At 34.9% G+C, this 23,153-nt stretch overlaps 1 protein-coding gene across 4 annotated transcripts in view; it reads right to left on the bottom strand.

The window, feature by feature from the left end:
* Nucleotides 1-23,153, bottom strand: part of ZC2HC1A (zinc finger C2HC-type containing 1A) — a 38,038-nt gene that overhangs the window by 6,429 nt on the left and 8,456 nt on the right. Inside the window, exons 2-8 of one of the 4 annotated variants that reach the window (XM_023521072.1) lie at nt 22,721-22,794; nt 20,597-20,713; nt 16,458-16,599; nt 14,234-14,382; nt 12,098-12,194; nt 11,342-11,441; nt 1,684-1,800 (exon numbers count right to left, since the gene is read on the bottom strand). In XM_023521072.1, coding sequence (XP_023376840.1) covers nt 1,684-1,800; nt 11,342-11,441; nt 12,098-12,194; nt 14,234-14,382; nt 16,458-16,599; nt 20,597-20,713; nt 22,721-22,794 — 796 coding nt within the window. The remainder of the gene's footprint in view (nt 1-1,683; nt 1,801-11,341; nt 11,442-12,097; nt 12,195-14,233; nt 14,383-16,457; nt 16,600-20,596; nt 20,714-22,720; nt 22,795-23,153) is intronic. The other 3 variants (XM_023521073.1, XM_023521074.1, XM_011376252.2) reach the window with 3 other exon arrangements.

Below are 23,153 nucleotides of genomic sequence, written 5' to 3'. Positions count from 1 at the left end.
GCATATTCAGAGAGGTTAAGTAATTTGCAAAGCTATTACATGGCCAGAGCACTTCAACTTGAATTTAGAAAACCTGTACTACGAATCTTATATTTAGTATGCAATGCTGTCACTCAAAGAGAGACTGCATCAAATAATTCCTTTCAATTATTTCTAAACTTCGACAAAGAGCACCTCGGTGCAGGCAGGGATGGGTGACCCCGGCCTCAAACGGTTAGTGCGAGTCCACCGGCGAGGGACACTTCACTCTGCTTTTATGGAGCCCCCTTCAGGGACAGCGCAGAACTGCTACGGTGCCTTCCTAGAGATTCGAGCTCTAAAAAAAAAAATCATTGCCAAAGAATGGCAGCTCCTCCAGTGACATTCCTAAAAAGACTAGGAAGGATGCATTTTTTCATTTTTTGGCTCTAGAACAGAATCTTGTTAGAAATCCTATCGCTTTCATATATGTACATGAGATATACAGATAAAACAAACATACCCATGCACCTACATGCGCAATCTCACCCTATCAATAATTAAAAGTCATTCTAATAATTAGAAAATTAAAAAATAATATTATAAAGAATAGCTGCCATTATTAAATGGCAACCGTGCATTTCCAGTAACATCCTCTAAGAGGCAGAATCTGAATGTCAAGAACCATTCTCAGAGGCTCGGAAACGGCCCTTATTGGTACCTGCAGGATGCTGCCCCAGCCTCTGGCCAGTCTGAGAAGTGCAACCTGCCTGCTATGGTGCCAGCAGCTACAGAAGGTTGATTTTGAAACTGCACTTCATCTAGCTCACGGCTGGTCAGTGTTTCTTTGAGACCTGCTTCGGCGCATATGGACTGCAGCAGTTCTACAGAGAAAACCAGCTTGGGGCTCAGATTCTTCCTTCTAGGATTTCTTATTTGCTACTTGACAATAACGCATGCTGCTGGTCATATCTTCGAGACTTCTCCCATTTTAGTGTGTATCTAGCTAAATTTATTATTAGTTTTCATACCTGGTAAAAGAATGTTGTAGTAGGCCTCGGTTTAAAAGTTAACTAAGTGATCCGTTTAATAACATGATTTCAACTTTAATAAGTAATTTAACTTATTAAGCCCTAAATTTCGTCACTTTATAATGAGGTTAGATTTGTATTGGAGCTCGAATTAGTAAAGCTTCAAGACTTACGTGGAAGCGTTCCGGAATGACTGCCACGTGCTTTCTCTGTTCTATGTGGAATTGTATCACTATCTAACGAAAGACTGAGGATTCCTGTATGAAATGTCTTCTAAGATTTTTTTTTCCTGCCTGTTTAAAATAATTCATCGTCTACTTAACTAAAAGATAATCTAGCAATATTGGTATAATATAGCATAATATTCCCTCTACTCTTTTCAAAAATACTACTTCTAAAAAAAACTTCACAAAAATAATACTTATTAAAGGTGACTGATATTTCCACCTTCTAAAAATTAAAATTTAATGGAATAGAATGTATGCTCTAAAATAGCTTTAGGACGATAGAAACATTCACCAAAAATCAAAGTGTTTTAAGTCCCAGAAGATTATTTAACACTTCCTAGCTTAAAAATGATTAAAATAAGATTTTTTTTAAGTATAGGAATATACAAGTTTATAGTGCTCTATTACATAAAGCTTTTAAGGAAATATCTGAAAAAGATGAACCAAACTGAGTTGTAAATACTTACTTGTAAATGGGTAATAACTCATGTCTTTTGATGGCACTGTCTGATTTTGTATCACTGTCATACAACCTTTGCATATGTCTTCCAGTTCGAAGTGGAGGGCCTAAATTGTCCATCTTACTATTAAAATATATAAAGGGGCACCCATAAGGAGATTGCTACCATTTGTTTCTTTATATATATATATATATAAAATGTTTTTAAAGACATTATTCTGGTTCATCAGAAAAGTACCCAAGCTCTTAATTATCTGACTGTCAGGGTTAGGAGCAATGCCTAAAAGAACCCTCAGATAGTTCATGCGATGTCCACTATTAGATATGAACATTCTCACTATGCAGGCCGCCTTATCCGTTCTGATGAACATCCAAACAAATGCCCCATTTATACAGAACAGGGCAGTGGAATCAACAAAGACACTTAAAACTATTGTTTCAAGTAAAATTTGTGAAGCTAGCAGTGAACTGAAAGTCATTGTTCTAGTAAATAAGGCAGATGGGAGGCCTGTCCTTATGGTGTTCTCGAGTAACCTCACTGTTTCCAGTCCCTGAATTCACAGACCCTTTCCCTTTTTCTTATTATTTTATCATTTCCCCTGTACTTTAAAATTCCAAATATAAAATAAGAAATCAAATGAATATTTATATCTTTACTCCATTTGACTTTCTAACAAAGAATAACTATTTCTGAAATCTATCCAGGGAAAAGTAAAACAAGATCCTATGTAAAAAAACACGGTCATCGTGAAAAATAACGTGTAAAAATGCTACTGGCCATGCCAAAAGTGTAAAGGATATCCATCCAGAGGTTGATACAAGAATTGCTGGTCTGTAGATATTTCCTTGTTTTACATCAAGCAAATAATTGAGTCATATATACTATCACCAACCCATATACACTCATGGTAGGGAGCAGGGAAAATTATGAAATTAGGAGAACTATTTTAAATGACTACTGAATAACATATCACTGCTCGTTAACTCTAAAACTACACTCTTTTTAAGGGATGCTTATTTGCTTGTTCCACTTATTCACTGACTGTATCAATCCTGAGCATCTCTATGTGTCAGGCACTGTGCTACTTTCTGGCGATATACTGGTAAATAAGAGAGGCTTGGTGCTTGTTCATATGGAGTTTAGAATCTAAAAAGAATCCGTTCATTTCTCTAGGTTATAAGGGTCTTTAAGGAGGGGCACATTTTATCCATTTTTATGTTCTTTTAGTATCCTGTAGAGAGCAGGCATTTTTTTGTAAACGTTGATACTAATATTTTGCAGGTGGTGATGTTCACATTATTTAAAACATTTTAAAGTTTAAAAAATGCCTTCATTAAATATATATATTAAACAATTTCTAAAATGTTTGAGATTAAATCTTATGGTTCATTTTATTTCTGAAAGATAACTGGAAAAGTCGACTTTTTGGAATTTAAACAAGTCAGATTTTTCTTTGAATTGTTTAACCATTATCAAAACATTATTATTCAAATTGTTATTTGAACAAAACAAATCTGTGAATTTGAAAAAAGGAATAAAATATTTTATTTTCTTCCTCAGAAAGTTACTAAAATTATAATTTTGAAAATTTTAAGCTACATTTTTAAGAAAGATTCCTCTAATATGATAAGAACTACTCAAATCTTACATATGATACAACAAAGTTCATGTTTGAAAAGGAGATATGTAAAACCTAATAAAAATCTAAAGGTAATTATCTAATGAGAATATTCCATATATTCTATGAGAGGATGACCAGTATTTTCAGATTTTGAAAATCTAATTGAAAGGCAGGTTCCCATGACAATATATAGTGCCATATACCTGTTATAAATTGAACTCAATTGATCTACCTAGCTACCTATGTGTGTGTGTATGTATGTATGTATGTGTGCATAAGTATATCTATATCTATACATCTATATATGTAGATATCTATGTATAAATATACAAGCATTCAAATGTTACTTAGGCTAAACAGAAATAAATGTCATTCGTAAACTAAAAATCACTTAAATTTATGTTCTTCTATAATTTGCTACTTTATACTATGCCAATATCAAAGTATAACCAAAACTAAATTTATAAATCTCAATAATACAGTCAAGATTTTACATGTATATATTTATATATTTATAAATCTTGACTACACATATATTTTTAAATAGCATGTAATAAAAGTCAGTTTTGGGGTAATTAAATAAACTTTAAAAATATTAGCTTATGAACGAAGAACTTTCAAATACTTAAATCTTTTCCTAAACAACCTAGATCACGGATGTGGCAGATTGTTTCTCATGTACCATCTTCACATTTATTTTAGTGAACATAAATGCTACCTTCCCACGTCTCCTTTTTATTAAACTTTATTTCTGTGCCTCAACCTCTAGTAGCACTAAAAATAAGTTAAAACAGCAAAAAGATCAAGGGAAATTTGGAAAAAAACTGAAATCTTTGCAAAAGTGGTGATTTTACCAAAAAGAATTTAAGGCTTCGACCCAACTGACTGCTCTTTGGTTGACATTTCTTCTCTGTCTTGTCTTGCAAACTGTCAGTTAAGGAAGTGAATAAAATGAATACAGAAACCAGGAAGCCTGCGTCTACTATGTGTTTTGCTTTGATCTCAAGTGCCCTTAGATGTTTCAAGTTATGAAAAAAATGCACATCTGCTGATTTTCATATTGAATTCATCCATCATCTACACCTGGGGTTACTTTGAGAATCAATAAATGTTGGGAAAGTAGAATGACAAGTCGACTGCATTACATGTTTTTTAATTATTTACAAAGTTGGAGGAATATAATTTCACCGTGGTAGTACCCCATTATGGAACTATCGATATCTACGCTTTTAGAGCGCTTTAATGCCAGTATCTCTTAAAGGTTCCAATTCAGTAATGACAATTGTTATACACTCAAGGTCTGAAAGAAATTAAGGCAGGAATAAACAAATCCGTTCATCAGAAAGAGTCCTGCTGCTGCTAATGGAAAGGGAGGAGGATGTTTTGAAGCTGACCAAGCACGCCCTCATAGCAGGCATTTGGTGCAGACAGAATTTCAAACCGATGTAACATTCAAGAGCATGTCCTTCTAGGAAAGATTTGGCTGGAGTCAACACGAAAGTGTTTTTTCAAGCCCTCACTGTTCTTTCCATTCAGCCACAGAAATGTGTCGGAAGAATAAAAGTTAAAAAACCGCATTGGTTCCAGGGAACGTTAATCTGTGGTCAAAGTTCCTAGGGAGCCCACATGGCTTAAAAAATAACAGTTCCATCTTTGGGAGTAAATGAAGAATCCTTAAAACCCTTATCTTCAAATTATAAATAACTAATTCCTACAATAATTAACTTATTCCCAAAGAAGGAGTGGCCAACTTTCTCCGTAAAGGGCCAGACAGTAAGTATTTCAGGCTCTGCAGGCTACAGAGTGTCTCTGTCACAAATACTCAACTGTGTCATTGCAGCACGAAGGCAGCTAAGGACAATGCAAAGCAACTGGGCGTGGCCACATTCCAATAAAAAACGGGTGTTGAGCAGGATTTGGCCCTCAGCCCATGATTCAAAAACATCACCTGCTCTAAAACATCAAAATTTCTTCTATGAGAGGATGTTAGTATTTTAAGATTTTGAAAAATCTAAATGAAAAGCAGATTTCAACGATGATTTATTTTACCATATATTAAAAGATTATGATAAATATCACTACATTATCTTGTGTTCCTTAATGAAAACATATTACTTTTTGTCAAGGTAACACATTTCTACAGATGATGAACACTTCTACTTTGACCAAGATTTTTTAATTTAAAATGATATCTGCAGTTGCATGTGACTTCCATGATACGAGTAGTGTATCTAGAGAGATAATATTTTGGTGGATTTTCAAAATATTTATAGCTGAATGCACATTTTTAGAAATATTTGGCAATAATATCAACCTATTTCTAATGTGAAATTTATTTATCGAAGGTCCTTGCTGATACCATGAGAGCGAATTCTCTTAGGAAAAAAGCCACTCAGTCTTGTAAAACTGTAGCAAGCCCAGTAGATAGAGATATAAGTAAAAGATGACTTCTGAAGTAATGCTGGGAAAAAGTTTACCAGGTGATATTGTGTATCCTTCTAGACCTCCATCATCACCATGTTCTGAGGCACTTTAATGTCTCCTACTTCCACTTTTGATTCTAAACTTATCAATCTTATGCAGATAATTTAGTCTACAATTCCATGGAAAAGTCATCTGCCCTAATCCAACGGTCAATCATCATTATCCACATAAGAAGCCAAACTCTGTGTTTCCAGGTTGTGTTAGGTATTTCTAGATCAATAATAAAAGACAGAGAAGTTCATAAAAATCTAATGTTCCACAGAAACATAATTCACATCCACCAAAAGATTGGCTAATGATGAAAGCCTGTTTCTACTCATATGACATGTACTTAAAAACTAGGTATTTATTTCTTACTGTTGTTAATACAAAGTATGAGAAACCAAATTCAATTTTTGTATTAAGAAATGCTCCTTATATGCATTCTGTTGCTCCAAAGTAAACTTCTGTTTTCCTAGTAACTGAACAGAAGAAAAGCTTTGAAATTTGATAATTCAGCTATTCAAAATTAGCAGCTGAAATATCCACTTAAGCTGGTAATTAACCATTAAGAAAACACAATTTTCAAGGCATGACTATGTAAACTTTGTGACACAATTCAAATGTGGCAATATTTATTTAAAAGCTCTGTGTTGCATCATAATTCTAAAATCTCCTAGGATTAAAGATAATCATCTTTTAGAATATGGGGAAAAATTCCACTGGGTTTCTGTGTATTAGGCAGGGCTGCTGTGTCTCACGGTCTTAGCAGAGTGGCCTCATGTAGTAGGTGTCCTCTGGGGCTAAGTGGTGTAATCTCTCTGGTCACCTGAGCCACACCAAGATACATAGTAATGAAAATGCCAAAGGTTAAAGACAGAGAGAATCTTATGAGCTTCTGTTCTGCTTAAAAAAAAAAATCTGTTAAAATCGGTCGGACCACAGGATGTCTAAAGTTTTCAAACATGAGAATTTTCCCAAGTGCAAAGATGAATTTTTCTGCAGTATGACTCCAAAATATGCTAAAGATTACATGCCACTAGTATGCATGATTAAAGCTGACCACAACAAAGGTTATGTATACGTAACCTTTAAACAATCCCAAGTCACATTTTAAAATTACTCCATTTTACTAATCTCAGCGGATGCTCAATTTCTTGAACATTTCAGCTAACCAGATGTCTTATACCCTTTAATCTATCCTGAATCATCTGTGTCAATGGAAATAATAGCTTCCATACAAACTTCACATATTTATTCCATCAGCCCAGAACCATGATTCCATCATGTGTCAACAGGTTGACAAACAAGGTATTGAATTTATTAATTCATTATTTTTCTCATTATTTGTCAAAAATTTATTGTGTGCTCACAACCCACACAAGGGACACACCTGGAGCACCTGGCTCAGGTGACCAGAGAGATTGCGCCACTGGGCCCCAGAGGACACCCACTACATGAGGCCACTCTGCTAAGACCGGGAGACATGGCAGCCCTGCCTAATACACAGAAACCCAGGGAGGCAGCCAAAATGCGGCTACAAGGAAAAACGTCCCAAATGAAAGAAGAGAACAACACTTCAGAAAAAGAACTAAATGAAATGGAGATACGCAGATGCGGAGTTCAAAACACTGGTTATAAGGATGTTCAAGGATATCAGCGAGAATTTCAACAAAGAGACAGGAAACATAAAAATGGAGATGGAGAACATAACAAAGAACCAGGCAGAAAAGAACACAATCACTGAAATAAAGACTGCATTAGCAGGACTCAAGAGCGGATTAGAGAAGCAGAGGGCCGAATCAGCAGCGGTTTGGAAGATAAGGTAGCAGAAAACACCCAATCAGAACAGCAACGAGAAAAAAGAACCCTAAAAAATGAAGATAGTGTAAGGGGCCTCTGGGACAACATCAAGAGTACTAACATTCACATCATAGGGGTACCAGAAGGAGAAGAGAGAGAGCAAGGAATTGAAAACCTATTTGAAGAAATAATGATGGAAAACTTCCCTAACCTGGTGAAGGAAATAAGACATACAAACCCAGGGAAGTGCAGAGAGTCCTGATCAAGATGAATCCAAAGAGACCCACACCAAGATACATAATAATGAAAATGCCAAAGGTTAAAGACAGAGAGAATCTTATAAGCAGCAAGAGAAAAGCAATTAATTACCTACAAGGGAGCTCTCATAAGACTGTCAGCTGATTTCTCAATAGAAATTTTGCAGGCCCGAAGGGATTGGCACAAAATATGCAAAATGATGAAAAGCAAGGACCTACAACCAAGATTAATCCATCCAGTAAAGCTATCATTCAGAAATGAAGGATAAGAACTTCTCAGAGAAGAAAAAGCTAAAGAAGTTCACCACCAACACATCAGTACTACAAGAAATTTTAAGGGACTTCTTTAAGAAGAAAAAAAAGATAAAAAGTATGACTAACAAAATGGCAATGACTACATATTTATCAACAATTACTTTAACTGTAAGTCGATTAACTGTTCCAATCAAAAGACGGAATGGCTAAGAAAACAAGACCATTCCATATACTGCATACAGGGGACTCACTTCAGACCCAAGACACACAGAGTCTGAAAGCAAAGGAATGGAAGACCGTTCATGAAAATGAAAGCGAACAAAGAAAAGCAGGGGAAGCAATACTTACACCAGGAAAAAAAAAAGATTTTAAAACAAAGGCTATAACAAGACACAAAGAAGGACCCGGTATGCCCACTTCTCGGTATTTATCAGAAGAAACCCAAAACACTAATTGAAAAAGACATATGCTTCCATATGTTCCTTGCATAATCTACAATAGCCAAGACATGGAAGCAATCTAAGTGTCCATCAATAGATGACTGGATAGAGAAGAAATGGTACACATATACAATGAAATACTACTCAGCTAAAAAAAGAAGGAAATCCCGACGTCTGCAATGACATGGATGGACTTAGAGGGTATCATGCTCAGTAAAATTCGTCAGACAGGGAAAGACACAAGCACATGATTTCACTTATATGTGGAATCTAAAAATACAAAATATATGAACATGCAAAGCAAACACATAGATAGATACAGGGGACAAACTGATGGTTGCTGGATAGGAGGGGGGGTTGGGGAATGGGGGAGAAAGGGGAAGGGAGTAAGAGGTACAAACTGTTAGTTACAAAGCAGTCGTGGGGATGTAAAGTACAGCACAGGGAATATAGTCAATAATATTGTAACAACTATATACTGTAAGAACATGGATACTAGATTTATCTGGGTGATGACTTCCCAAGTTACGTAAATGTCTAATCACTGTTTTGTACTCCAGAAACTAATATAATATTGTACGTCGATTATTACTAAAAAAAAACAAATTATTTTTAAAAATGCACTGTGTGTCTCTGCTGCTGGGCTTTATACCACATTCTCTGGTTACATCTGCGAGCCAGGCAGACACAGGGCTTTCATTATGGCACGGGAAACACAAACAGATCGCTGCCTCGATAACAAAAAAAACGAATGGAGTCTGCCACTAGACAGACCGTCGTGAATGGTTCTATTGAACACAGTGATATAGTAATGTTCCAGCTAGTAGGGTCATAAGTTAGCCAGAAACAAACGCCATCACTCTCTTCCTACTGGCTGGAAACATTCCTCTAACATGCGAGGATCACGTACAAATGGACAATCGGGATTTGAACAGTTATGCTTGACGATTTAACATGATGTGGGAGAATCTGTAAGATTTCGTGCTAGAAAATCTTTGTTGTTAGTACAAACAGATTTTCTCCTAGGGACCGTGTAAATGTTAATCAGATTTTCTTCGATCAGTTGTCAAGGTCTAAGCAGAGTCACAGAATGCTGTCAGAGTGAGACGCAGGAAAGAGGCATGCACAAAGTGATACAGCTCTTCAGTGGCACAGTAGGTCCTAGAAGCCTAGCTCTCTGATGCAAACTCTTTTTGATGATACCAGCCAGCTTCACACGCCCTGTTTAAGAATGCTGGGAGTCAGTACAACCTAATATTGCCAACTGATAAAATTCCCAGTATGATAAGAAAGATACCGAAAATATCAGCTTTTAATTCATAATCGACTGTAAATGAAACTATAAATAACACTACAAACAAATACTATAAACCAAAATGGAAGGCAATTCTCTGTGATATGGGTAAAAAGGCTTTGTAACGTTAAAACACACGTGGTTATGTCTATATTTAAGTCAACCGAGTAGAGAAGAAAAAAACAATCAAGTCAGGTTTTACCTCGGGAAGATGAGAACCTTTTACTTTTCAACCACCTGTTCTCCTGATAACCTCTCTTTCTTAAGGATAGCCTGTCTCTTCTTTTTGGAAGCACACCAAAAAGAAAAAACACTTAACTAATCAGATCTTGTTAGCCGATTTTTTTTTCTTTTTCTAGAATACTTAAATTCCTTTTAGCTTCTGCATTTTCTACATAGTCCAAATTAGAAAGCAAAAAGCAATTACACTTATTTGATATAAACCCTCGTATATATTTCCTACATAAATAAAAGTTAAAGTAATAACCTATATCTGAAAATAATGTGTGCTATATTTTTAAATCAACTTTATCAGTATTTCTAAAGATATAGACATAATCCCTCATTCTAAAGGTTATGTAGTAATTCTTAATTTTCTGAAATCAAAATGGCAGAGAAAGTGGGTTTCTACTGGAATAGGAGGCCTTCTACTAAAGTCTCTAATGTCATCAACAATTTTCCTATAGGAAAGTCATTGTTGAAAGCTTAATTATGTTACTTTACTGAAAGCCATGTATATAAAACTATAGAAAGATAAAAGGTAGTTAGTATTAAATACAAGAAAAAAAGTCACCCACTGTTACTATTTCAGCACATTTTTGCTTACACATATTTTTCCAGTTTCTATCAGAGTTAACATAGAGTTTGTATCCTTTATTCCTCTTGGTATAGCGGAATCATCCTATTAAAATTTATAAATATTTTATGCTTGTATAATAACCTTCTGTAGATTTTCAAAATCTGCTCTTCCAACAAAGCTAGACATCTTTAGGTGATTTTATATTTTTTACATTATAATAAAAACACATGAAAAGTGACCAATGTTTAGAGCTACTGATAGCCCAATTTGTATCCTGTTTCCAACTCTGAACAGCTGTGTTGCTTTGAGCAAATTACTTTGCTTTTGAATCTCTCATCATATGGTAGTGGGATGACTTTAATAAAAATACATGTAAAATGTCTAGCACAGTGCCTGATACATAATGCTTAATAAATTACGGTTACCGCAAAACTCTTCCGTATTTCAAATAATTTCCTTAGACTAGATTCCTAGAGTAAAATTATTCGATCAAAAATCTAGATTTTTTTAAGACTCCTGATAAATGCCACCAGATTGTCTTTCAATATGGTCATACTAATTTAGATCCTTCATAGCAGTGATTGTGGTTCTGATCAGCAATATGTTAAAGAGGCAAATGAACTTAGAAAAAAAATTAAGGTTAATGAAAAAGCCAATTATCTAAGCAAAATAAAACCTTAGTGTCATATAGATGGATAGATAGCTAATAAATTAAGTTCGGTGTAGACTTACCCTGCGTGGGGGGCTGCTACCCCCTTATGAGAGGGCGATGAGGTCTGAAGTTTGCTTCCCAGAGGGCCGCTAACGGAAGACGCTTTACCTGAAGGCGCACCTTGCGATAAAAACAGTATCAGTGTTAATACGCTCTGAAAAGAATATCGCATAAAACAGAGCCTCCGACAAGGAAAATGATGCTTTAACGGCAATAAATCTTAGTGGCAATAAATCAAAACAAGTTATTTTTTAAAAAAATGAAATTTCCAGAGAATAACATATAGCATCCTTCATTTCTAATTTCTATATTTCTTTCTTACAATTTACATATGAATAAAGGTATACTTCGCTGGTCGACATCTTCTTCAAGCCATTAGTCATTTGTCTATTAAGGACAACTATCAAGTTCAGACATAGGCAGAAATGAGAGAAAAATACTCTGGTCAAAGAATCAAGACAAGAACATGGTCAACTACTCTGAACAGATGCTATATCAATAATCACACCAAGGACAAACCTTTAAGCCAAAAAAAATAAATAAATAAATAAACAAAGTACTAGAAAATACCTAAAGTAGAAGCTACTGAAAGTTACTTTATTTTTACCCCCAAATAATTACTTATGCTCTCCATCCCTTGCTAATTATAAATCTATTTTAATGATACAGAATAAAACACTATCTTCATTTCCTTCTTTATTAACGCTATGACAAAAAAAAAAAAAGGAAGAAAGAAAGAAAAAAAGAAAGAATAGTGATTTTATGGATCTCATTACCTACAATGGTCTTGCTAATGGCACTTGGTTGTGGTAACCGTGACGATCCTGACGCCGTTCCAGGAGAATTTGACTTTTTAAGTGCAGGCGGCTTATACTAAAATAAAGAAAGGAAAATATTTTATCAACTTCGTTTTTGATTAGGGGTTATAAACTAGTATTTCAAAAGCTCACATTCCCTGAAATGAGCAATCTTTTTACTAGCTACTGAGTCAGCCACGTCGAGAAAGCGTGGATTAAAATGTGTCACCTTAGAGAGGTTTCCCAAAACGTGCTCCCTTTCAAAACTGGTGTGCTAAAATTTGGCTCAGAGGTTCCACTGCTCAAATAAACTAGGAGCACCTTTTCCCAGCTCACAGTGGGAGAAACGGTTTCATGGAAAGTATTTCCTCAGTGTTAGATTTTAAACGCCAAGCAAGGATTAACAGAAAGACTTAGAAACGCCCAATGATGCTTACTTGGTGGGATAGCACTAAAGGTCATGATTTTTACATGTTCTCACATGTGTTTTTATATTTCATGTACATAATCCAGCCATATTTCCTGATAAAAATTCTTAAGAGTATATATCAGTCTGGACAAGTTTTACGACAGCTGCCTTTTTAGATTTCCCCAATGTGAAGAGAGACAGCTATTAAGTAAGACTCATGCGCCTTGGGTCCAGTCCATGTTCCAACTGTAGGGTGGTTCCTGTACTTACACGTGAACTTGAGATTCGGCTTACTGCATTATTTAAACTGCTTAGGATTTTATGTGAAAATTGGTTTTAAACCTAATATTCAAAAATCAAATCATATTTTATACCAATAATCATAATAAAATTTAAGATGCACTACTACTAAAAAGCTGCTGGCTAAACACAAACGTTAAAGTCAAACATCATAACCTTTTGAAATTCAGTATGCGACCTTAAAAAAAAAAAATCTTGACACACGCACTCAAACAGCATGCATGTTTGGAATTTGGAACTATTATTCCAGAACTCAAATTTAAAAGCACTCGGCGAAGGGAAAACCATCAATAACTGTCACATGAACAAATGACTAGAAGACTTAGGAGATGAGCCACATAAAAACAGCTGCTTTGAACACCTAAGAGGTGTTTCTGGTTTAAAAGAACATCTGTTAGCATCAGTCTCCCCCATTAAAATATCAACAAAGACATTAGGAAAGGTATTAAAACTAAAAACAATATGGAAAACAAGACCCAACAGAGACTCGTCAAAATATCAGACATGTCTACTAAAAACAGGGTCTATAAAACTGGGTTAAGAAACAGAATTGATGATGCACGCATCTGTGCTACGTGCCAAAGACGAGCAAAATTACCAGCATGGACAAAGGGCGCTGCCATAGCACGCAACCCACCGAGACGCCAAGTCTCAGCAGGGACCTGGTAGCATTTCGTACCGGGGACTAAGATTTTTATGTACGTAACAAAACGTATTATTATTAACTTTGTGGCTTACAAATAGAAAGAAGCAGAACATTCCTTTCAAAAAGGAATATTTCCCCGCTCTATATATTAGGCCTCCTATCATTTTACTCAATTTTATCGTCAGGTTTCCTAGCTGTCCAGAACCTAGCCCACCTTATCTATCGCTTGTTACCTTCAGCAGGAACCAGCCAGGTTAGTTTCCCTACTGAATCCACACACCACTCTGAATGCCTCTTGTTTAAAACATGTTCACTTGCCTCTCAGTAACCGGCTGTCCCCCTGACCTAGATAATCTGACCCCTTCCTTACTGAGCTGCATCTCGTCTCTTCTACGACATGAAAACATTCAGGACTTATGTGACTTTCAAACATGGATTTTATCACCATTTTCTCACACTTCTAATTCCTCTGGTTTCCTCTGAATCTGCTTAACCTATTTTTAACTTATTTTCTTACTTTTTTCCCGAACACTTCTTTAAATCTGTATAATTTCAAGTCTCTACTAACTCGAGTCCATTTCATATTAAAGTTTTCAATTAGCCATTCAAATTGCTTACTAAATCCCTGAACAGTAAGATATAAATTTTTGCAGGTGAGAAAACTGTACTTAAATATTCTGTAAAGCATAAAACCAAAACAGTGAACTTGAAAAGTCATTTTCTCGTTTGTTTGTAGAAATGAGTAAGTTGAGCATTTCACCTGTGGCCGAGAGGTCATTTTTCCTTTGGTATCAGTAGAAAATTTGCCTTTATTACTAATACGTGCTGCCTGTTCTTTACAGAAATTTATATGTCTATCAGCTGCATTTTCATTAAATCTCCTCTGGCAATACGGACACTGAATATAATCTAAAATAGAAAAAAGAAACGGATTAATAACATAATACTTGAAATGAGACATAAGGAATTCTAAATTTTTATGAACGTTAATTCACCATGTAAGCATAAGTAACAACATTTGATAAGCAAAAACCCTCATATCCTTATAATCACCCGACCTGACTTATCTAAACTTAGTAAAGACATTTCGGAAAAAAGTCTGCTAGTATATAATAAACTCCGATTTTCTTCCCACTTAGAATCAAATTTGAGAGGGAAGAAGACCAACAGATAAATCCTAAGTACAAAAAATGAATAAGTAGAGGAAAAATGTTATTTCTTTTTTGCCTCTATAATGCCATGTTTTCATCATATATATATATTTTTATATGGTTAACTAGTTAAGCAGTATTAACTCAATACATTAAAAATGTATTTTAAAATTTAGAATATGTTAAAACCTTTACTTCAATTAGAGGAAAACTGTCCAGAAATAGTTTAATCAACTTTACACAGTTTTATTTTCCTGTAGAGGTTCTATCAGATGAAAGAAGTGATAAGAACATACCTCATTAACATAATTAATTCAAATTTAAAAGCAAATGTTTCCTCGATAAAATATTCTAAAGTTCAATTTATAGTGCATAAAAATTTTTTTTAAATTAAATCTCTAAATTACCAAATTTTGTAGCATTTTGTAGCACTGTAAAAGATCTCAACTTTTAGAGACACTGAGAAGACATGAATATAAAAATTTATCAGTATCAAAAAAAATCTGAATTTATTTCAACGTGTTTATTTTTTGAGAGGGAGTCTGTCCTTTAGAATTTATACTCATCTGAAGCTCAAATACTTGTCATGCTAATTAATTAGTGGTTAAGTCTAAAATTTCTAATAAGAAAGTTGTTTTACTCTGAGAGATTAAAAAATTTCTAAAGCCCAAATTATCCTGAAGAACGGGCACTCTCACTGACTTATGTAAACATGAAAAATATAGTTACGTTAGATAAGACGTAACATATAAATACCTCCGAAACAGAGAGAAAATTCAACTTCATGGGGAAAAGTAAGGGAGAGTTAGAAGAGCCCCAAACCCAGTCGGGACATCCCCAAGACATTCACGGCATTACATTTAATTAATCTAGTACAGGGGTTGGCAAACTAGGGCCCCTGGGCCAAATCCAGACTGCCTGCGGCCTGTTTTCACAAATAAAGTTTTATTGGAATACAGCAATGCCATTCATTTACATAACTGTGGCTGATATCTTCCAGCAGAGGCAGAGTTGCATAGTTACAAAAGAGAAAGACTCTGGCTTCCAAAGCGTAAGCTATTTACTCCCTGACCCTTCATAGAAATAGTTTGTCAACTTCTCTACAATAAAATGTCAAAAATTATCATACCTGGATTTCCTAAAGGAATTTCTCTTTACTAAGAAATAAGTCTCAATGTAGAATACTACCACAATTTTAATGTGGCTAACGTTTTACATTAAAATAACTGTCTCTTTAGGCCACTCTAATAACCAATGACAAAGTGTCGACTGTGCTACTTTAAATCTTTCAGTGTCTTAATATCACGTATGGTGTTGCCAGCATCCTGCCTTACTCTTGTTAACAGTGACAAGCAACTTTTATCTACCCGAGAAAGAAAATATAATACATGAGCTTAGGGCATAATTTAGATATATCAGTCCATATGGTAGCTGCCTACGTGAACTGTACATTTTAGAAGCAATATTATTTTTTTCCTTTCTGGATGAGAAGATTCCAAAGATCTGGGCATCGTAACTCTGAATTTTACCGACTGAGTACATTTCAACCCGCAATGAGCATGATTAAAATAAGTCCTGAAATACTAACACTTAACAGTTACTCTAATGATGTAAAAAACGGTATTATAATGCTTACTGTTTAAATAAAAGTATTGAGCTAAAAAGATAATGCATTTCTACGTTCCACACTGATGTGTCTTAATCAGTCTAAATGCCTGGAATATCACCATTATTTTGCAGCAAAGCTTTTGAAGATTATACTTCATCAGATTCCATTATTATGAATTAAGTTTAGTAACAACTTAAAATTTCCGTCAACAACCCTCCACATACCGGGGTCATAAGAAGGTGGGGGAGGAGGAGGAAGCCGGCCCCCCTCTTTAAGCGCCTGATCAAGGCCTTTAGCTGCTCTTATGGTGGCAATGAATTCTTCATGTTTTCTTCTCCAGTTAGATGGTTTCTTTGGTGGTTCAGGCTATAAATAAAGAAAAATAGTTTCAGAACTTCTTTTTGAAATAAATTGAGATAAAATTTGAGGAAATGCCATATATATTACTTTAAATGTTCTCTTATCAGGTGTCCTTAAATGGTCTCCTTCCAAAATTTACAATTACAAAAAACAAAAAAAACAAAAAAAACTTTATGCAACTGTATTATATGTTTTTAAAATGCAATCGCAATTGTGATAGACACTGCTAAATCGAGTTCTGTAGGTATTACACACATTTAAGCTCCCACTAAGAGTATATTTCCCAGTTTTCCCATAGTTTCTTCAACGAAGCATATTATCAGACTTTTGGGTTTTTAATTGAAGAGAAAGGTGAAAAACAGTTCTCTATGGTTTTAACTGGCTTTTCTCTTACAATGAAAGAAAGTGAGCATCTTTTCATAACATTAAGAATCATTCGTATTGCCTTTTCTGTGAACTGCTTATATGTCTGGTCAACTTATCTGTTGGGATACTGGTCTTTTTTTTTCTTTAAACAATTTCCAGTCACTCTTTAGAGGAGATTAGCCCCAATCCTCCACAAAAACTATGTCTGTCTTTTGACCTTATGTAAGGGTCTTCTGATATAAAGAATTACTTTCTAAATGTAGTTTAATTTATAAATCTTTATTGTTCTCTAGATCTGTAGTCACAGTCAGCAAAGTCCAATCTCACACCAGAGTAAATGAAAATCTTCCATGTTTCCACCTATTACTTTAGTGGCTTCATTAAAAAAAAAAATGTGAATCTCGCTCATTTGGAATTCATCGCGATGTTCGGTGTCACATACGGATTCAACTTCGTTTTCTGTTTAACACGGCTCTGCAGCTGCCTCGCCATCCCATTCTTCATGAGCTTTTCCCCACTAAGCTGGGATATCAAGTTATTATATTCTCTTTTGTATTTGAACTTATTTTTGAACTTCCTTTTTGTTCCATTATTGTGACTGTACCAGTGTTTTAAATATTGACACTTTATAAAAATATTTAATATCTGGTAGGGTAACCTCCTTCATTCTGCTTCTTTTACAAACTTTTCTGGTTATTCTTGTATGTATATTTTACCATAGAAACTTTAGAATCGGCTAGTCTAATTTTTTTTTAACTGGAAACCATATTTTAACAGGAAAAACTAAACATTATAGTCACAAATGACTTAAGGAACTTAAATCTTTATTATGCTAAGTATACTCATTCAAGAATATGAGATATATTTCCATTTGAAGAAGCGTTTGTCTTTCAGTACTTTTTAAAAATATTCTTTGTGGAAGTCCTGTACCTTTATTATTATAAGGTTTATTCCTAAATATTTTATATTTGGTGCTCTTTTATAAAGGGTCTTTTCTTCATTTTTCTGTTACAAGTTGTTGAAATATGAAACCTAGTAATTTCTGTGTATTAACATCAGACGTCATTACTTCACTGACTTCTCTTATTAACTGTAGTATTATATTAGTTGATTCTCTTGAGTTTTCATCTCTAACAACAGCAGTATTATCCTCATTTTTCCAGTCCCTACACAGCTATCGGCCAACACTCACTTCATGGGTTGGAGCTGAATCCTGCTCTCGACTCTAACAGAACTACCTCTAAGGACCTTTTCACTAAACATGATGCTGGCTTATGGGCTCCGAAAGATTTATTTTGTCATATTATTGAAATAGCCGACTATTTCTATTTTGTTTTAATTTTTAAATCAACAATATATGTTGAGTCAACGAAGTCAAAAGGTGGTTCTTTAAAAACACTAAGAAGGCAACACACACAAAAAAATACAAATTACCAAGAACGTAAAATAGTACATGATCCAGTTCTTACAAACATGAGAAAGAAGATATTATAAAGAAACTTAATGCTAATTTGACAATTAAAATGAAATGAACAATATCCTTGACAAACACAACCAAATAGACACCAGAACAGAAAATCACGTCTTACACATTTCTAAAAATGAATCTACTATTAAAAAATACACAAAGAAAACTCCTGAACCAGACGCCTCTTCTGTTGAATTCTTAGAGACATTTAAGGAAAAAAACAGCATCAATCTTTTAAAAAACTCTTAAAAAAAAAAAAAACCGAAAACAAGACAACTTTCCAACTAGCCTTATGACAGTAACAGAACTCTCATTAAAAAAAAAAAAAAGATAGCTCCACCTCTCTCATGAGTATAGATGCAAAAACCTCGACTCAGTATAATTACACACATTTACATGTTTGAGATGACCGATTCTTTCGTTCTTTTGTTTTATGGTGAAATGTGTGATGGCAACATTTATCTGCTTCATGATGAGTGCTAGCCATGTGCTGGTTAGTTTCGCTGCTCCCTTCTGCTTTTTCCTTGTAGCACCCCTGTATCACCACTGAGCCCACGGTTTTCATCACCTGTCACTGAGTGAGTTAAGGTTTTCCTGGCACAGCCATTCGCAAGGGGTTTTAGGGAGGAGAGGCCCAGGGCAGCTCTGTCCTCTGCTGATCAGATACACATGCAAACGAGGTCTGTGTGTGTGATCTGGAGTGCCTCTTCTGCTTCTCTACAATATGGGTCCAGGAGGGCTGCTGCCGCCAGCCACTGCCCTCAGTTCCCACACTCACTGCTTGAAAAAAGACACAGCCCTGTAGAGTGGCCCCCCATCTTCAGAAAGGGTGTCCCTTCCACCCCCAGCTAACGCTTTCTGAGCGCCTCTGTCACTGCCATTGGCTGGACCTCTTCAGCTCTCTATTCCTCACTTCCTCCCTCCTGGCGTTTGTGCATCCCAGCCAGGCTCATTCCCGTTTCTGTCTGAGTCTCTGAAACTCATCCGGGTCTCTGCCTTGGCTGCAGTAAACAACGGCCATATACTTCCTGATAAGACCCCTCGCCATTAAGGTGAGGAGACTCCATACCCTGAAGGTGGCAAGTTCCCAGATTCTGGGCCATGGGTGCCCCCCCACCCACGCCCCCGGTAAATTCCTGCACTTCCTCTATGGGTAGCTTCTCCTGGATCTCAGTTGCTCTGGGCAGTCCTTACATGCATGGCGCAGTCAGCGGATCCTGCCTGCTTTTCTTTTCTCCAAAAATAGTGTTTGTGTTTGCTTGCTCACTCTGCTGATTTTGTAGGATTTCCTTGATACAGGTAAAGATACTGAGAACTACAGTGCCATGTTCAAAATCTAATACACTCACTGCTTCTCAAACTTTAATGTGCATGTGACTCACCCAAGGTCTATGTTAAAACACAGATTCTAATGGAATGTGTCTGGGTGGGACCTGAGATTCTGCGTTTCTAACAAGTTCCCAAGTAGTGCTGATATTACTGCTCTATGGACCACACTTTAAGTAGCAAGAATATAAATTACTTAATGTAAAACAATGGTTTTTACTTTGCTTTTTCTTAAGATTAATTTAAGCATATAAATTAATCTTAAGATTAATTTAAGTATATTTAAGTACATATCCGAGGTGGTATTAAGGAGATATTATTACAGGAGATTCATTGCTTTGGTCACAAGACAAAATAAACTGATAATTCCTATATGTAGACAATTGAGTAACTGATAAAACTTTTCCACAGAAAGTATAATAAGATCACAAACACTGACGATCAGTCAAGATAATCACTATCTATTATGCCAAGATGTCTATAAGTAATAGCTCTACTTACGTATACAGGGATTACGCTACTGGTAAAAGAGATTTTAACTTATACTTAACTATATCTGAGGTAATTTATAATGACATAAAAGAACTTGTGAAGACTTTTTAATTATTTCCAGCCTGTAGCAAAGTAAGTGGTTCTCCAATGCTACAAAAACCTCCTTGTAATAGCTAGAGCCTGAGACAGTAATATGGTCTCTCTTTTGCAAAGTTTAAAATAAGTTTCTGATCATTTCTAAACATGACACAAAATTCTGTTTGTTCTTCAATCTTAGTATAACAGAGAATTGTAATTCTTTTCAATACATATAGCAACAAGGTTCATACTGTTGAAAAGTTATATAATTACCCTAGGTTTAAGAGGTTTTACTGTCGGAATATCAGTTCCTTCAGCTCTTTGTCTGCTTGAATCAAAAGTCTTCCGTTTTTTAGTGGCAGTTTTCTGGCAAATGGGTCCATGTTTTTTCTGTTCAGATGAAGAAATGCAATGTATCATTTTCTTCTCTACAGAAGGAAAGACTAAAAACTTTAAATTGTCATTTGAGACCAGTTTAAAAACCTTAAGATGAAACAAACAATAAATAATAATACCTAAATAAGATTTCAATTTTGAGTTAATATTCTCCTAGTTTTCACACTGCTAAGAATAGGATAATAATATAACCAAGTCAAAGCTATCTAAGTGGGAAAAAGTATTTTCATTACTAAATACCTGAAAATAGATGCTAAAAAAAGAACGTGAATGGAGGATACATTAGTGCTAGGATTACAAAAAATATATTCGCAGTAGTTTGGATTACTAAATTTAACATAATAGGAGTAAGTTAAGATAAAGTTAATATAAAATAATAGGACAAAGTGATTAGATTGGTACCCTTCCTTCACAATCATCCCTTTTCTCTCTTCTGGAACTTAAGTTTTCTCTCTTTCTTTACCAAGGATTTTTCTTGAGGTATCTAGTAATCTACTCCTATAGTTTGATTTTTTTTTTAACATGGCTGCCAACTCAATCATTCATGTATTTGTTTTAAAAACATTACAATGGAAGCTCTAAGTGACCTCCAGTTAACCTATCAGATAAATAATCATTCTCCCTCTGCTAAATAAAATCTGTTGACTGATGACATCGGTGCACAAAATGTACTTGTTTCTTTTATATTTTGATAAACACTGACTGAACAAGCAGGAACTGTCAAACTTTACCTGGGAAAAGAAGAAATCTCTACACTGGTTGGTTCTGTATCATGGAGCCTCTCATATTTTCTATAAACAATTAGTAACTAATTGTTTTACATACCTGATTTCAGTTTTCATTTCGACAAATAAGCACTGTAATTATAGCTGTTAGAATAAAACCTTTTAAGTATTAAAAAAATAAGAGTGTGGCTAGCAGGCGACTTTCTAGTAGACATCTCTTCTCATACTGAGTTGTATAGGTCAAAAGTATGCAGTGCTTGGACCCAATGGATGTTTATATAGTTGCAGGCAATACCATGATTACATCATTTACTAAATATTAGCTCAATAAATGAGGACCAAAAAAGGACCTTTTTCTTCTGTGAGAACTCAGCTGAATGCTTTGAAATTGGCTTGAAAAAATAGTGAATTGATAACCAAAAATAATCACTAAATTAAGTGTGGGCAAGACATTTTTAAAGGATTAAGAAAAAAGTTGTCATTATTTAAAAGGTGTCTGTAGTCGCTGGACATTTTTGGATCATTAATTCCTCACTTTAAAAGAACAAACTGGAAATGGTAAGATGCAAAATGCAATGTGGCAGAATTCTAGTTAGCAAATCCATATTAAAAGAAAATAGTCTTTATTCTACATCTCAATAGTAATAAATCTATATTCATATTTGAAGGTAAAACAAAATATTTAAGGTGTGTAGGCATTTTCTTCGTAGTCTCTACATAGCTAGCTATTTGATATTAAAATCAGTTAAAAGCGCTTTTATGTGTATATACTAAGTATCTAAAAGTATATTAAGAATGCATAATATATTTTAGGGGCACTTTTAATTGAAACATTTTTTCTTTGGACTATTTCAGATCTTTGTAGGAATTGAGAATAGTTTACTCATTTATTCATTACCTTGCTTCAATAATTGCAAATGTTTTAGAAATCATATTTCATATATCGCAGCTTACTTTCCTGAAGTACTTTAAAGTAAATCCCAGACATCATATTCTGTATCTTTAAATATGCTATTATGCATTTCTGAGTTTTATGTTGTTTTTGTTATTATTCTCACAAAGGGAAGGACATTTTAATAGAGAGGTTTGGCAGAGCGATGCAACTCTGCGGGCAAGACCACTCTGGAAGATGACGCGGATGGAAAGGGTACTCCAGACCGAAGAACATCAGCCAGTCTCTCTCCAAATCATTCCACAGAGGTTCTTCCCATGAGACCTGTCCAGAAGTATTTAACAATCACTGATCCATCAAACGGCAAAGGAAAAAGGTACTCACTAACGCCACTGGAAAAAATGTTCTTCCACATATCTTGCAAGGTAATAATTCTCCAACTTGGACACTTCCATTTTCTAAAACGGAAAAGAATTTAGTCAACAAATTCCATAGCTCAAATTGTAATACTTCCAAGTTTTATGTCTTCCCTTAGTTTCACATATTAGTTGTCAGTTCTTATGAAAAAATGTCCTGTTTCATTTTGAAATAAGCAACATTATCAATTAAAATGGTCACAAGTCTTAGAATTATAAGTGGTCAGAAAGTCCACACCAAATACAGAAGTCATGATTTAAGGATAACCAAAATGATATTTTTGAAATCTCTGTTTAACTCTTATTTTAACCAAATCGATTTGTCATATTCTCTTCACTTACAGGCTATCACTATTGCAAATTACTAAACTTTAAAAACCAAATCTATCTTAAGGTTAATA

Source organism: Pteropus vampyrus, unplaced genomic scaffold, assembly GCF_000151845.1.
Source record: "Pteropus vampyrus isolate Shadow unplaced genomic scaffold, Pvam_2.0 Scaffold290, whole genome shotgun sequence".
Taxonomy (NCBI): domain Eukaryota; kingdom Metazoa; phylum Chordata; class Mammalia; order Chiroptera; family Pteropodidae; genus Pteropus; species Pteropus vampyrus.
The sequence above is the reverse complement of the archived record's forward strand: the minus strand, read 5'-3'. Positions and strand labels throughout refer to the sequence as shown.